Genomic DNA, 17,988 nt, shown 5'->3' on the forward strand with positions numbered 1-17,988 from the left:
CTCGGGATGGGCGAGTGTAACGAATACTATAAAAGATTTGGTCATCCTTGCCATGAGATGGTAAGAGTATCAATTAATGGTCCATTACCCGATTTTGATCTGACAGGATTTGCTCGTGTAGTGTCGTTTGAGTTGGCTGAAAATCTTCATCCGTGCTGTTTTTTGTTTGTTTTTTTTTTTTTTTTTTTTTTTCTGTAGAGGAGTTCGAAGATGAAATCGCAACATTCACCTTTGCTTGATGACTTAATGATTTAATGGTATTATAAAGAACATCATGAATAAGGAAGGAAAGTGGGTTAATTAAACGAAGGCAATACACGTGAAAGTGCTGGGGGGGGGGGGCTGATTTGGATTTTTAACCTGGCTGTCATATCGCTACGATGTCTGCAGTGTAGCAGTTTATAGGTCTGTCTAGGTCTGGGTCATCATGCTGCAGACATATAGCATCATGTACCACCCAGTCAAATTATCCTGATACCAGGCCGACCAGATCTAACGCTAATCTCTTAATGTTGTGCGCCATGCAAGGCAGCTGATAGGCCCATTTTTATAAGATTTTGGGATTCGAACCCTCGACCTCCCTCTTCCAAGGCAGGCGCTCAACCACTTAGCGGTCTAATACATGAAAGAAAGGTAGATTTATATAAGTCTAAGTTATAATTTATCCACTCACTTTAAAAGTTGACAAATTCGTAATAATAACAATTCAAATAAATTGAAACAATAAACACCTCTTTAGGTTGACCCATACCCCACTCCCCCAAGACTTATTGAATGCACTGAGTGCATATATAAAATCATTACACCAACTGTATAGATCTAAAGATAAATGAAGCCAAGATAATAAGACAATCAAAGTTCAAGTTTTATTTCCCAGAGTTCTTCTACATGTAGAGGAGCCACCCTGCAAAAGAACTTAGACCGTTGCCGTGTATTTCACCTGAGAACGCTGGACCCGAACCGGCGAACATTGTTCCAGTTCGTACCCATACCTCATTTCCTTTGTGAAGCTGTAAAACTGCAGTGTGGCTGTCTGTTTGATGAGAATGGATGTACACTGAATCGGGGAGAATACTTTGTATCAAATTGCCGTCTTTCACAAGTTCGAAGAATTGCCACTTTCTCGGTTCTGACATGGCGCAGACATGAAACACGTATACCCCATCTAGCGGAGCAATGAATATTCCAGTGTGTGGATGATATGCTGTACCAATGTTGGTTATAACAGTGTTGAAGATAATTGGGTGATGCTCGCCAAGATTACTCATGGTGGTTGATAATGTGGTATAAAAAGCAACACGTTTGTCCTGAGTTTGTCCTGTAAATTAAACAGTATTTTGGTCAAATATGGAAATTCCAGTTTAAAGCCGCGTTGTTAGACCATTATTCTTTAACCAGCTCTATCAGTCTTAAATAAGAAGTAATCAATATAACTTCTACATTTAGAACTTAGACATTTTCTTCTCTTGACGTTTTATTTCTTACTTAAACACAAGTCCGAAATCCCTATCATCATTCTCTTTTCTAACAGATTTATGATAAATGTATCCCCCTGAAAATGTTTCAAATTCAATTCCGATATGTCGTATGCAATATTTTGTTGACAGTACTTCTCATTTCCTGTGGTCTAATCGGCACATTCATATTTTCTGCGAATTTCTACCTAAAATTCATTAAAAACAAGTTATGTCCCTTTGTAGCTTTCTAACATATTCAGCACATTCTAACAGTATTTTCTGCTATTTAATAATTTTACTTCCAGATCTTTGCGCAAAGATGGTATTGCAAAATGAATATTTGGACAGCGCCATTAATTTTCAGGGCTAGATTTCGCGAAATTTGACGTAGTTGGTTACTTTATAAAGTACATGTGTTATTTTAAATGTCAAGACCTACATTGTGTAACATATGATTTCCTGTATTTTCTCCGCATTTTATCATTTAGTGCATGTACATAAGCAGATGCAATCTTGTTCGTTTCTCTTACTTCCGGTGAACATTGTCAGCACTATGGCTTATACCAAATAAAAAGTTCATTGGAAGACATTATTTTGCACGAAATAATAATTTGTATGTAACTATTATAAATATTGCGTAATTTTCAAGGCGAGGTTATTAGTCTGAATAAATTTCAAGACAACCATTTTGAAAATCTATTTGATGGCTAATGAATAGTTGACTACATATTTCTTTCTCACTACGATAAAGGCAACTAACTATTTTACCTCTGGTTGTGATATGACCACTGTATGCGTTTCAAACGAAACCACATCCTACGTAAAACAAACGGAGACAGATATATATCTTAGATAGATTAGATAGATAGATTAACAAGCAACCATTAGATCGATACAATAATTTTATCGAATTGTCAAGCAGCCTTTATATCGAATCAGAAGTTTATTTGAGTCGTGTGCATGACAGCATAGAAATTAACACTAAACCATGTTTTATTCTAGTTGTTATAGAATATTTCGTGAGCTAACACATGGTGTTATGCAAACGTTTTTATACGTTCTACTGAATTCAAAATGTATTATACATATCTCCCTTTCTTCACAAACTAGAATATTTGGAAGAAAAATCTTACTAGCATGAAGTGGTTGGATGAGATCATTCTCCCATGAAAGGTTCCTGTTGCCATCATCTTGGTACACTGGTGATGCAAATTTGGACTTCCTCTCAGTTCTCCCTGCGTTAAATTTTACCTTCTGCCCTCTACTCTCAGTCGTTTAGTTTGTTTGCGGTTGATTTGGAAGCAAAACGTGTTGGTGGCTTGCATTCTCTTCAGTGGATGTTATTCGAACAAAGGTTTCCTTACAAAACCTCTCGAGCTCGACATTGTCACTTCGAAGATTTTTTATCTCCTATATTAACTGTTTCAGAAATGAGTCTTGAGTTTTCACTACATCTCGGAGTAATTGGTTTTCTTCTTCTATACGCTTAATTTCTATTTCAAGAATGCGGAGCCTTTTATTTAAAACACCGTCACCAAGCACGATGGCTTCGATTTGAGAAAGCCGTTCGTGTAAACTTTCTTCATGCTTGTCAGTTTTGGCATTCCCTTCTTGAGGCGGCAATGCAGAAAGTACAACAGAATTACCAAGCGCACATAAAACTGGTGCTAGATAGAGGAATATCTTCATGTCAAACGTTTCCAGACGTGCGTCTACGAGGAATACATTCGTATCTACAAATCTTATTTAGCTATCTCAATGATCTATCTCTTCCTCATTTCAAAGGGTCGCCTGCACAATTGAGAGGTTATCTATTAGTTGTGAAATCTTCAATGCGGTTTCTTCCTTGGAATAGATATGGGATAGGATGATACAATTTAGAATTATGGTGATTCCGCACATTTTAATGCTAAATCACTAGATGACAATATGCATATTCAGTACGTGTGTTAAATTGTTTGCTGATTGAAGAGCAAAATAAAGACGTTGCTTTATTTATTTGCATGATGTTTTCGTCTAGTTCAGCTTATACTATTTTGGTAACATATGGCTTTTAAGCTCAATCATTGCATATCTCTCATTGCTGGGAAGTATAAAGATAACAAGAGGACTAAACTTAGCAAAGCCTACTTTCATTGTGTTCGGAGCGTTTCCCGTACGCAATTAGAACGAATTGTGCGCGGTGTAATAGTATCAACAATGGCGTGGGTATCCCCTATGAATGATTTGTATATCTGGATATACATGACCTGTCTGTTTTATCTTTCATTGGAAAGGTTATTTGGGATTGATTACCCGAATAAGTCCATTCAGCTGTGTGCTTGCACTGTATATGGATTATGAAAAGATTGTTGTTAGGCAAAACAAAATCAAAGTTATTAGAATCAAACGAAATGACACGCTGAATAAAATGCTTGAGCTAGGCAAAGTACCCAAGAGCGTATTTTTATAAAAGAGATAAGCAAATATTCTTTCTCTGAAATCGTATTATTTTCATTTTCAGTCAGTAAACGTGTAGTTTTTGTTTATGGAAATATCGGATCTCCAGACAATCCTTATCTGAGTCTTCCTGTTAAATCATTGTGAAACCAAAGTTCATTTTCCTTGATATGATGAAAAAGGAAAGCAAATATCATTAGAGGCAAAACTACAACAGCAAATGGTGTGCTCAAAACGTAATATTTTCCTATGTCATGCAATAATTTCAGTCGTATTTTCTGACTAAAACATTGGTAATTGTATAGGGATTTACAAATTTTTTAAAAGTCAGCTTGCCCATTGCACGCTGAATATAAATGTTTACTTGCCCTTGGGAAAATTGAGCTTGCCCAAACACAGCCAGGTAGAAAATGGTTTCAAAACAGCTGGATTTGCACAGGACGCAGGTTACAATCAATCCCATAAATAAATTTCATTTGTATCCTTGCAGAAAGCTTTTCAATGTTCATGTAATGTGGTTTGATATGCCCTCTAGTGCAGACTAATAACGGTTCACTGACGGTTGTATCTGTACTTCTATATGCTAGTCAGAAAGAAACTTAATCTTTAATAATCTTGGAGATCATCATTCTTGATGCTCTACCAGATATAGACTTTACAAAAGCATCAGATCTGATAGGGTCTATCCTATAATTGTCAGTCCTATGGAAAATGGATCTGCTAACCCGTTTTGGTCTGATCAGTTTTGGGATATTTTTCTACAGCGGCTGCAGAACATTAATTTACTTGCCGAATCGTTCTACCATGACGAATCATTGATTAATGTTGCTTGAAACTTACTTGCACATTTATCAGTATCATACTTCTTGTTCTTTTGTAAAACTGGTTAATTAGATCTAGAAATTTCGTCAAGATTCCTGTTGTTGCCTATATAAGATAGTAAACGCATTTGATCAACTACATCCGGAATAATGAAAGCTAAACTCTTTGAAATGATTGGTGTTTACTCGCCAAAGAAAGATTTATGAACACTTAATTTGCTAATTTACTTAACAATATCATATAGTCACCTTGAAATAGCTGAAAGGCATTAAAATATTTGACAAGGAGACTTTATATAATCGAGATTGAGAACACTTATTTATATTTTATCCATTTAATGGTTTGCCAAGCAGTATTTGCGTATCAGTCTCCTGTTAATTGACACATAAACAACAGATCACAAACAATGCTTGTGGGTGTTACATTCTAGGTTCATCGGACATTATTTGAATGAATTCTGGTAGTTAACCATTTATTTCCAAACACAACTGCCAATGCAATATCACAAGTTATATTATTAACAATTACAGTCTTACTCACCTACCGACGGCAACAATCATCAAAACTATCTTTATACTTGGCTAGCTATCAAGCTGCCTGAAGCTCGGTTAGGGATCTGAGCGTGTGCTAATCCCAGATATGTATAAATATTACGATCAAAATGTAAGTGATACGATAGAATACCAATATGTATTCCTTATTTCACAAAACTGGTTTCGGTAACGGAAAACTAACCCAATATAATTTCTTTGACCTACCTATTGGCAAGTTAGTTGGAAACTTGTGCTTGCCCGAGCCGAATTGAAACTCATCTCGGGAATCGGGCAAGTTGATTTCTATATCCCTGTGTAATATAAACCTCCTATTAAAATTATATATAAAATCATTTCTCCCTGATATACATCTAAATATTGAAACTCGCAAACACAAGCATGGTTAAAAAAAACTGCTAAAAACCTATTTGTTCAACCTACATATGCAATAGTATTGTGTGTAAATTGAACAAACAAGCAATACAAACTTATCGCTTTTCGCAGGAAATGAGTGCAATACATTTGCAACAGAAATATAAACTTTCTAATGAAAATTGTGCAAGGCACTATTTCCAAAGATATAATATATACATCAGCCTAATCCTCAGTTGATTACACTCAATCACGCGTGGCTGTCATTAAAAAAATAAAAAATGTATATTACCCTTAAATAGAGAGCCTGATAGGTAGAGGGAAACATTAATGACTTGGCTTTCGTTTGTATGCTTCTGCTATCTACATATGAATTCATCTCATATATATATATATATATATATATATATATATATATATATATATATATATATATATACACATGCACACATATACATTCACACACATACATATACTTAGATACATATAAACACATATACATATACAAACATACATATATGCATACACATATATATATATGCACACATACATATATACATACATATCAAAATACACACATTCATATACATACATAAATACATATATACACACATACATACATACATACACACACACACATATATATATATATATATATATATATATATACACATATATATACACATAAATATACATACTCTTATATATACATATGTATACACATATATACACATAAATATATATACAGATATATATATATATACACATATATATAGAAATATATATACATATATATACACATATATATACAAGCATATGTACATGCATATATATACACACATATATATACATGCATATATATACACGCATATATATACACCAATATATGTACGCATATATATATATATATATATATATATATATATATATATACACGTATATATACACCAATATATATATATATATATATATATATATACACACATACATATACACATATATATATACACTCACATATATTCAAATCAAAAGCATTATCATATAGGTAAAGTATGTTTTTAATTTGTACTCTACGGAGATTAGACCCCGTGTCCACGGTACACTACATCTATCACCTTGCTTGTACTTAATAATATCTACACCAACTCAACCTTACACACGAAATCCAAATCGTGATGCTAAATATTCGGTGGTACAGGTATTCGTGCGCAACATAAAAGCTCGCATATCGTCCTAGTAATTAATTATCATCTCAGTACATGATCTTTCTGGAGTCCTAAGAGAGAAATCAATTATTTAGTATTAATTATAGAGGATTACAAAAATACACCAAGCAGAAAGGAAAGTGTTATCCCTTGATTCTTCAAGATATAGCTTGATAATATTAACATAATTTTATAAATGCGAATAAATAGCTTTATCATTGAGAAGTTAGATAATTTAGTTCCTACTCTATGGAGGTTTGAACCCGTGTTAGCGAGTAAACGGCATTTATCACTTTACCTGTTTGTACAAAGCCCTATACCATCTCGATGATGCACAAATCATCAAACATTTATGAGACAAAATCGGTAATACAGGTATTCGACAATCGTTGATTTGATATAGACGTTAAACATTTCGTTCCGACCCCAAAATATGTATTCATGCAACTGAATAGCTGGTTTGTAGCTAATCACGTTTACTTTTATCTAGCCTATTAACTATGTTCCACTCAATCCAAAAAGAACTAAGAGACTCACACAACACAAAACAAGAACACGTCTAATATAAAGGATTATCAAATAAATTATTACCCTGATATAATTTCAGGTAAAGAGGATAAAGGTCCATGTTGATGCATTTTAATCGATTAACATATGTAAGTCTTTATTCGGCTATTTTGGAAACTGCTGTACATAATGTAGGTACAACCATTATAAAAACATCAATGAACGTACAAGGTGGCAAAGTCTGCTCCTGCTTAAGCTGACCACCTTAATTTTGACAACACTCTAATTGTAATGTTAAAAGATATAAGGAAGAATTTGAAGATAAAGTTATAAATAAAAAGAGTGTTTTATATTCCTTGTATGAATTGACTTATTTGTCCTAGTGGTAACATTACCCTGAGTGTCCACCCAGTTTGTGGACCTTGCATATTTATGAAACCTTGTCCTTGAAAAATGTCTAAGCCAAACAGAGAAGTAGTTTTATACAACCCATACTTCATTTACAGAAATAAAAGCGTACAACCTTTGATCAATAAAGTTATTATTTCGCAACATATTAGGCTTGTGAAACATAAAATGAACGTGTCGTAGTTATTTTCTACGACTTGATCACGGTCCCAGCCAACAAACAAACCCTTCGACATGTTTCCAAGAGCCTTCACACTTGACACATCAATATGCATCCATTCACTCACTCAAAAAAGTACTAAACATTTCTGAAGTCAGGGGCTCACATTCCGAAATGAAATCATCTTTTTAAGAAAAGGTTACTACTACTACTAATCATCATCATTGGCGGCTCAGTCTCGAGAGACCATGAATGAATTACTAGGGTTTCTGCCACGCTCTTCTTTCTCTCACGTTTCTTTGCCGCAACCTGGCCTCTCCTCGCATCAGCGACTGCTATGCCCTTGCTTAACGTCAGTCACGAGCACTTTCGGTCCTCGGCCAGCACTTCCCAGCCGTTGGGTGAAATGTCGCTTGCCTTCATGTCCCTCTTGCACACATCCTTGAAATGGAGTTTGGAGCGCCGACTCTTCTGGTGCCAGTGGACAGCTGTCCATATAGGATGGCATTTGGCAGCCTCCCATCCTCATCCTTCGTGTCCCAGCCACTGAAGTCAGCATTTGCTCAGCACGGAGTACATGCTGGGTGTACTTGCAAGCTGCAGGATCTCGCTGTGTGGGACGCGGTCATGCCAGCTGATTTTCAAGATGTGTTTTAGGTATCGTAATACTACTACTACTACTACTACTAATAATAATAATAATAATAATAATAATATAACAGCAGTATTTTATGATACACAATATGCATACACGTGTTTGTTGTATGTTTGCTTGCAAAGTCGTCTGTTAAAATGTTATGGATACATCTGATAATAAGAATGCTGTCTGCAATACCACCACAAAAATGAGTAATAGTATTCCATTCTGATGTCCAAATGCAATAGCTAAGGATTACTAGTAAATGCATATTGCCTTATAAAGAGATGAGAAAATGGCATCCTCTGTACTATTATTCTGGAGCCAGAACACAATATGTAATACAAAATTAGCCACTATCTACTCCTGTATAGAACCTGACACGAGGCTCAAATAATGGATGAAAGGTCCATATCAGTTAGCATTTGAATGTTTCTCGCACATGTTTATAAAAGACTCTCCTTAAAAAGGTATGATTGATACAACGACAAGAAAGGTGGCAGAATCGTCCGTGTATCATTGGAAGGAGAAGAAAACATTGCTTATTCAGAAATCCCATATCTCTCGCCGTAGGAACAAGCAGTGTATGAAATGATGGAGCAACACTAAATGAGGATGATCCTATGAACCTCCATCAATTAAAGTTTTTCTCGAGTTTAGCATTAGCTACGTACCATAGAAAAATGTGTCTACTAGGGCAGGTTACACTGTATACAATAATCGGTAAATATCGGCAGTTGAAATCAAAGTATAATGAAGTATATGTAATTACTGGATCCTTGCCCTTCTTGCCCAAACTGTATGTACGGCAGAAGTAGACTGGTGTTTCAAAACATCTGAATGAAAGCATTAAACATATGATGCAATAAATGGATAATCTTTTATCCAGTTACAAAAGAAACAAAGATTGAAGTCATCTGCATCCATGTATGTACAAATTCTTACACACGAAAGAGTGTCAATGTTTATGCTAGCCTAGAGGGCATGAAGCCAGTTTGTACTGTCTAATAGCATCAGGATAGGATATTGTGTCGCGTACCAACCAGAAACAGCATGACGGAATGTCGGTACCTCAATCTATCACGCTGCATTGTAAGTACTACCTTTAGGCAGCGTGTTTGTTTGAGTTCCTCAGATGAACGCCATCCAATAGGTCTAGAATATCTAGCATGTATAACCCAGCATGTATAACCCAATCTAGAATGTAAACGTATATAAAATAACAATAACATGCACTTATTCCAATTGTATTCATCTTATGTCATCTGATGCTAATTTAAAACAATCAATATGGAATTCAAATTGCACAAGAGTTTGAGGACTGAGAGTTTCATCTAAACTGGAACTGATATTAATTACAGCTTATGTTAAAATGGGCATTTCTAAGTACATTCTGGAAGTCTGAGACTCCTGCAATGGTATGAAATATAAAACCCTGATTACTGATGTAGATAATATTTACACAAGAAAATCACTTATCATTGTATCATCATTTTCATAATACAATAGTTACATTGACACAAGTTAATGGATATAATCTACTAGATTAGCATAGATCGCAAAAATCAAATTATCATTTATGTATTTATATGTCTGTTTTGGATGACTGATCATTTTAAAATTAATTTATAGTGGTTGCAACAAAAGTTGCCAAAGTATGTTTCATCTTGTTAGCAACGTATTGGTAAAAAGGCTTTGGCAACACTCATATCGAATAAACTTTTGAGCATCTGGTGAATAAATACATCAGGACACAGTATAATTTGCACACACATATTAACACCAACGTGTACATGTTCATTTACGAGAAAAGGGATAAGCAGTGCTCTTTCTCACAACATACAGACACTTTATCCAGGTCTTATATAGAGTATCATTACATGCTCACGTTTTCTCCGTGAATTTTACATTTTCAAGAATCGTACATTAGTTTCCGATACTATCTGGTTTCATACTGCAAGACACGTGTGTCTAAAAATAGTATCCTGTATTAGGAACTACTTAGTATTAAAAGAAACGTACGCTCATATAGTAGACGTTTTAGCCTGTGATTTACTAGATTTCTTTACGGATGAACTAAACAAGCTGTTTCGTCCATTTACAAATAGAGATGATAAAGTTAACGATGAGGACTTTCAAACAAGCAAACCAATGAACGTGACCTTTTCAATGTCCTCAATAAGCATGAGAAACGCAGTTATTGAAAATACCGTGCTGATCATTTAAACAGTTATTTCTGAGAAATATTCATAACGTTTCGCAAATAGAATGACTCAGACTATGAACATAGCTCTCTGGGGTCTATATAAATATTATAGAAAAGCATATTGTGGCCAAAGGCTATCACATATCAGTCATAGACATGCCATTTTATAAGTCATTTTATAAATTCGAGAGAGAAAAAAATGCAGCTGAATGTTTTAATAGGAACATAACAGCATCAGAGCGAATAAGCAAAGACGACGAAGTCTTATTTAAGCTGGCTAAATGGACTGTTACAGTGCAGGTGTTTTGCAATTTTCTCCGTTTAACGATTTTGATATAATATTAGGCTAGCGATATAAGTCATACAGGTCCTAACTGGGGTCCCTACATCAAAGGGCTTGCAATTGACAAGGAATAAACTTGTGTTTTCATTTGCTGGTAATAAGAATGGCAATAAAAATATATTTACATTTATGCATCTTGAATTTCCTCAAAATGTACTTTCTTGACTACTTTTGTAAATCCAGATGACATGACTCCCGTCATGGACTCCAAAACGTGATACCCGCCGCAAAATTGTACTATAATTTCAACTCCATGTCCAACTGAAATCACATTCTCCTTACTCAAAACGAAACGAATATGATAGTATATGGCGTCATGTTGTTAATTTCAACTAAATTAATTCATTTTCCCCACATTATAATTAAAAACAATCAATCACAAAATAGAAATACCGGCTCACTTTATTCAACTGCTCATACCCTGTATACATTGTACTATACTGGCCCAATAGGTCCAGTCCATCACAAGCAGAAAAGGAAAATTGAGTTGAAGTGGCAGCAAACCAAATTCATCCATTCTAGAAAGAACTGGAAAAGTTATTTCAATGCACATTCTTTTACAATATGACCTCTAAAGTTCAACTTTAAGTAGTCACAAGCGAAACTAATTAAGTAAAATAATGAGGAGCACGAGACCAAGTTCAAAGGTCGTTGGACTGTGCTATATGTGCATAAATATGGTTACTGTGTTTTGATGGCTCCATGATAGTGTATTTACTTTGGAATGAAGCATACATCCAATTTCTTTCTTTCTTGTAATGTGTTCTTTTTATTAATAAGCATTAGATAGCAAAACAAGAAATGAGCATATAATAAAAAAAGTTACTGCTTTTGGATGGGAAAACATAAACTTTTTTCCAAGTAATACTGTATTCCTAAAGGTGGTTCTGCATTGCTCTGAAAACACCCTCAATATTTCCCATACAAATGCAGTAACTTATAATTATCGCAACAAATTTTCTTGGTTTAAACATTCACCTCCAGGTATGCATTACGTTTAAAACAGAAGAATAAAACTTTAGTCATTAGCATGCAAGACTGTAATTACAATCAAGCTCCTTAGACAAGTCTTACTGCTAAATTCCAAAGTAAAAAGCCATGGCCTTTTTACTAACGTTTTATATTTTTGTTCATAATATAGCACTGACAAAAAGTTTGTTTCAATTTAAATGTGTATGGGAAAGGTTAAAACTTTATTTGTGTGCCACACACTAGTGTAGATATAAGTAAAAGTATATATATATATGACCAATATATTAGAAACTGTGCCAGTTGTCATTTTCATAAATGAACTATAACCCCCCCACTCCCAATCTTATCATAAATTTTCCACCATCGAGTTTATTATTGGGGACATCCATTAATTATGTCAACAATTTTTTGGCAATTTTTTACCCTCCTTACCCCCCTTGTCAACAACTGTCAAACTTTCAGTGACCCCCCCCCCCAATAAAATTATGTCAATTTTTTTTAAAACCCCCCTGTTTACAAACTAACAATATACGGCTGGCTTTTATGCTAAAAATAGAAATATTTAAATTAACATGTCTGGAAATAAATTTTAATACATTTTTTTTTTGTTTAACAGATTTCAAATTGACTATAACACTTTGAAATCATGAAAAAATCAAGACTTTATATCTAGTTTCTATCATCTTCCCATGGAGAAGCCAAATGTTCCTCAATTGTTATAATGGGCATAGTGGCTGATTCATTAATTTCTTCAGATTAATACCATATGTGGTTAATCTGTCTACGTCTACAATCTGCAATGAATAAAAACAAAATATGATGATGCAAGACTATGCCTTCTTTGGCAAGAGCTCAACCGGTTTAGGATTAAACTGGTGGGCTGTTGACGGGTGAGTGACTGTGTGCCATACCAACGCACCAACTAATTTCCTATTTTTTGATTTATTAAATTCATTGTAAAATATAACATTGTTATCGTCAATTTATCTTGAACTCCCCCCTCCCCCATGTCAACAATTGTCAAACTTCTTCAAACCCCCTCCCCCCATTTTGTTGACATAATGGATGACCCCATAGGTTGTTAAACTTCACTATTACAGATCATAATCTCTAACTTGTGCAATTTGTATCGGTGATGAGTTTTATTTTAAGGTATTTCATAATTTTCATGCTAGTATAATGATCATTATTTTCAAACATCCGAGATTCAGTCACAGATTGTAATACATCAGCTCCTTGCATACTGTGACAAACTATACTTGAATACCCCATGTCAGTGAGGTATAAATTTAGAGACACAGAACACCAAATTTTTATATATTTTTTTTAATTAGTGTCGTTGTTATAGGTACATAATCTCCATTTATCTCTTCCATGTGCTGCTACAATATTTAGTTGGTAAAAAACTTTTACTTTCGTTTTGTATTTTCTTGTTTTACAAACTGCACAAATTCACATAAGTGGCTGAAATACAATAAAAGTTATAAAACGTGTCACTTGCATGCAAAATATCGCGTAGCACTGTAGTTTTGCAATTGTTTTTTTAAAAAAAAATAGATTTAAGTAAGTTTCATACCACAAAAACTACCTAACTACAAAATGTAGGTTAAAAAACATTCCTATTATTATAAAATGTGGAAAGAAAGTGAAGATGATCGTACTCACCGTTGATGACATACTGTCCACTTTAGAAGTATGCTTGTTGTCGACATCGTCAGTATCGGATGAAACAATCTAGGATATAATTATGCAAATTTAGGTCACCGGGGTCATGTATATAATTAGACAGGAAATCAGACTTCATGTATTAGATAATGCTTTCTGGGTTCAGTCTATCGATTCAGAGCATGTGACTTAACAAGAGATCTATATTAGCGATAAATTTACGTTTTATTAAGAAACGTTTAGTACCATAAGATTCTTATTGGACATAGGTTCACTTCTTAACCTGTTTACTGTTTTGTAATGTTGTTTCGATAACATAGTTTGTAGAACTTGCCGTATATAACATCATTACATGTTATCGTATATGCCCGTGTCATTCTTAGTACATGGTGCTAGATTTATTTTCATCTGATAAGAGTTGACAAGGTAGCAGCTTTACAGCTGGCCATAAAGCAGACAATAACAGCCATAGAGCTGAACAGTGTGATCAGAGTTGATGGGGTATCAGCTGTAGAGCTGACGATAGCAGCTGTAAAGCTGACCATATCATCCATATAACTGACGATAGAGCTGCAGACATACTTAGTTGAATAGCAGCCGTCACATTTATTGAACAGTGTTTTTGCTGGTCGAGTAGCAGGTGATCAGACATTGGTGACCGATTGGTGGGCACTGATTGACTGATTGACCAGGTGATTGAATGGTGGTCGGTAAAGCTGACTGCTTGATTGATGAATGTGACTGGTAGCCAAGTATTCTAGTGAGGAGTGTTTTGTATAACTCCATACATCTATTCTATTAGCCACTGGCTAGTTGTAGGGCTTGATATACCCAGTGTTTTGGGACTGTAAGATAAACTGTATGATATCTGTCCCATTTTTACATCATTTTACTATTTGAGTAAAATACATCACATTTCAATATTTGAGTGAATACGTCATTTTTATTAAATGAGCAAAGTACATCATTTTTACTATTGGAGTAAAACACATCATTATTTTCGTCTTGAGAAATTACTGTGAATCATTAACCTTTGTCCTTGTACTATGTAAGGTCATTTACTTGCATTCACATTTGTGTTACATTTTAGGTTCATGCAGATTGTGTTAATTTGTCCAAGATTTGGATCTTATACACGCACATATTAATCATAATTTTTCTTTCATTCGAGTCATTCACCAATATATACTGCATTTGTACCAACCATCATTAGTGTTTCGTCATAAATCCAACCCCAAACTGGTTATCTTGTTACAATCATAGTAGTTATTCAGTGCGTTTGTGATGCAAATGTTACTTCACCACAAGGGGCCAAGTGGTATAAAGCGCTCTCTGTCATGGATCACTGCCATCTCACCTCTGCGTGGGTTCGAGTCTGGGGCTCGGCCAATGTTGATATGTGAGAAAGCTTGCCAGTAGCTTCTCATGGATTGGTGGTTCTTCCCGGGGTTTTCCCAGGTTCTTCCTCCACCATTAATACTGGCCATCATGTATAGCCTATCTTGTGCTGAAAAAATGGCGTTTTACCCTATAACAACATGACAACTTCATGACAAACATAGCATACGTTATCTGCATTGTTCGCACAAGTAAGAGGCATCTTTGCTTACTTTGGCTAAACAGAAATGCGTTCCTTTAAAAATCAAACACTGACAAGTAAAAGAGCACTACAGCTGACATATGACAGTTTCTTCAACAGAGTGATGTAAGCTTAGTTATGATTGCATCGTTCATTACTTCTAGGAATAACATGATGCAATTCAGATTATATATGACCAGTTTCAGATTGCATCATTCATTATTTTGCCTAAAATCAAGTACTGTCCAAACCCAGTCATATAATTATTCATAGATCCAGTCAAAGATGAAGTTGAGTCATTTCTGGTTTAAATTGAGATTCCTTCCCTTTATAACTCGCTTATCTGCCACCATTCCCAAGTCAAGAGTCGTATATACTGACCCAGTATCATATCTAGCGCCAATCAACAATAGTAGGCACGATTTTCATTCTCAGTAACCCAGAATTAGTAACATTTTACATTTATTTCGGAGCATTCGGCTGTGATCAGAGTTTTGTTGTGATACTTATTCTCTGTATGAAAGCTATAATTTCTTGTAATATATAATGCATATGTAAGTTATGGACAGCAGCAAAAGAAAACATTCTTCACTATGCATTCATCACAATTCTGGTAAATCAAAATAAGACTAGATCTGGTAGCAAGCGCATATATCCATTCTTTCTTTTGTTAGCTTGGTTACAGTCTGCACGCTAAATATTCAGGCAGGCTTCAAATCCTTCATTCTAATCTTAACTTCAATAAGTGACATTTCATATCACTCCATATCTCAATATATACTCCTACATTCGCTGGACATAATTCAGGTTACACAACAAACTCGTATTCCATGCTCAGCAATTATATGGCTGGAAGATAATATTGGTCTTGATGTTGCCAATTTATACACACTGCAAAAGTAGGACTCGGTTTAGACTTCTGACAAACAAATACTCCAGCAATAATAAATCAGAAGTCAAAGTCTTGAAATTATAAATTGATAAATGATCTGATTAAATTATGAGCATTTTTTAAATCCCATTTTGTGCTGGTGGGGGGGGGTAAAACAAATGGGGAGGTATATTCAGGCTATAGTTTTCATGGCTAACCAATTCACCTAATTTCATCTGATTGTGGAAATAAATCAAAATTGTATTTAAATCTTAATATTTGAAATAATAACAATGATTAGTCACTTTGCTGAAGTCAACCGAACCGCATCTTTGTGTCTATTAGAAAAGTGAGTCAAATTACTATTTTTAGGACAGGATCTGCATTGCCAAATTCATGATAACATGTCTGAGTAATTCTTCATAACTACCTGTAAGTTACATATATTCATACTCCCTGCATCTTAAGTTAACTATCTCCTCCACGTTTTGTGTTTGGAAAGTCTCCATTTGGTTTTTATGGACATTGTTTGGTCCCTCTGTTGATAACACACTCCACAGGGGTTCCTTACAAAGAAAATTTGGAGTATTGGTCCATGAATCAAGGAATGGGTGTTCCCATCCCTTAATTCACAGTCACTCCAAATTTTCTTTGTAACGAACCCCTGTCACACACTCAGTCACTTAGAGGCTGTGGTAGAGTTTGATTTGCCAGATCAGTTTGGAGGTTTGCTCTTAGGCTGAGGTCATTTTAATAGCAACTGAACGAACATTTAAATGAATGACGTAATTCTCAATTCATACTGGTTGCTTAGTCTGTAAATTGTCATTGCTGGCAGTCTATCCAAGTGGTTTGAATGTTATTTTGTTTATCAATCTAGCATGCATAAACATCCAGGGTTCAAAGATTGAAATATATATTATTGATAACAAGGCAACCTAGCAAAAGTCATCACAATTATACGAACTCCTTATGTGACAAGGATTAAAATGGCATCAGTGCACCTTTGGGTGGCAAAGTCAGCAGCTGTCTGGTTTGACCACCTGGAGCTTGACCAAACTATAACTGTAATTTTAAATAATATAAGGAAGAATTTAAAGAGAAAGTACATGGTACAAGCACTCAGTAAAAAGAGTGATTTATATTAACGGATTTGCTTTTTTATTTGTAACATTGTTTGACATCCCAATCAGGTGCTTGCACAACTAGTGTTAAGTTGGGTGTCAAACCAGTTTGTCAACCATATGCCAATGTGTTTAGTAACTTTAAATGTCTACGTAATGTAAAAATTGTGCAAAAAAGGCATGTGTGAATATTCTTCCTTGAAATTTCTATTTCAAAAGTTGTGTAACTTCATACAATTTATTACCTCAATTATTTAAATAAAAACAAACAGCACATTTTAACATGTTAGTTGTGGTAAACATAAACAGAATTTGTCCTAATTACATTTGTTGTTATTTGACCTTAATCCCAATCAACAATCAAAATTTGTTGTGCTCCTAGGCCAACTGCAATAGGTGGAGACTGATAGCATGATAGCAATTACCAGAATGGAACATGGGAATCCACAACCATCCATCAAACAGTCATGGAATCCAGGATTAAATTCTAGTGTGAACAAAAATATTTTTTGTCTGTGTAACGTACATATATGAAATTAGTACTGAGAGCAAGTTTGTATTTATGCTTGATTCACACATAAATCTGGAACACTGAAACTTAAAGGCAAATATATTTAAGTAGAAACCAAGAGATGCTTCAACTGCGTTTTCCTAACAGAGCTTAAATTAAAAAAATTCAGACACATGC

The 17,988-nt window shown here is 34.7% G+C and overlaps 1 protein-coding gene across 1 annotated transcript; it reads right to left on the reverse strand.

Annotated features, from left to right (window-relative positions):
• Positions 1-884: 884 nt before the first annotated feature.
• Positions 885-8,018, reverse strand: LOC149783469 (uncharacterized). Its single transcript, XM_089932845.1, has 4 exons — positions 7,998-8,018; positions 2,878-3,140; positions 2,591-2,718; positions 885-1,318 (listed from the first exon to the last, which is right to left on the reverse strand). Exons 1-4 carry the CDS (start codon positions 8,016-8,018, stop codon positions 885-887), a joined length of 846 nt encoding a protein of 281 aa, XP_089788971.1.
• Positions 8,019-17,988: the final 9,970 nt, after the last annotated feature.

This window comes from Sinohyriopsis cumingii, chromosome 14 (assembly GCF_028554795.1).
Source record: "Sinohyriopsis cumingii isolate HCF-2022 chromosome 14, ASM2855479v2, whole genome shotgun sequence".
In the NCBI taxonomy this organism is placed as follows: domain Eukaryota; kingdom Metazoa; phylum Mollusca; class Bivalvia; order Unionida; family Unionidae; genus Sinohyriopsis; species Sinohyriopsis cumingii.

What these genes read in the sequence shown, in the direction of transcription:
- LOC149783469 (XM_089932845.1), bottom strand. Translation starts at nt 8,018, where the DNA reads ATGCATATTGATGTGTCAAGT. An exon ending in TGCATATTGATGTGTCAAGT is followed by an intron (nt 3,141 to 7,997) that starts GTGAAGGCTCTT and finishes TTTGACATGAAG; the next exon opens with ATATTCCTCTATCTAGCACC. An exon ending in CAAGACTCATTTCTGAAACA is followed by an intron (nt 2,719 to 2,877) that starts GTTAATATAGGA and finishes GACTGAGAGTAG; the next exon opens with AGGGCAGAAGGTAAAATTTA.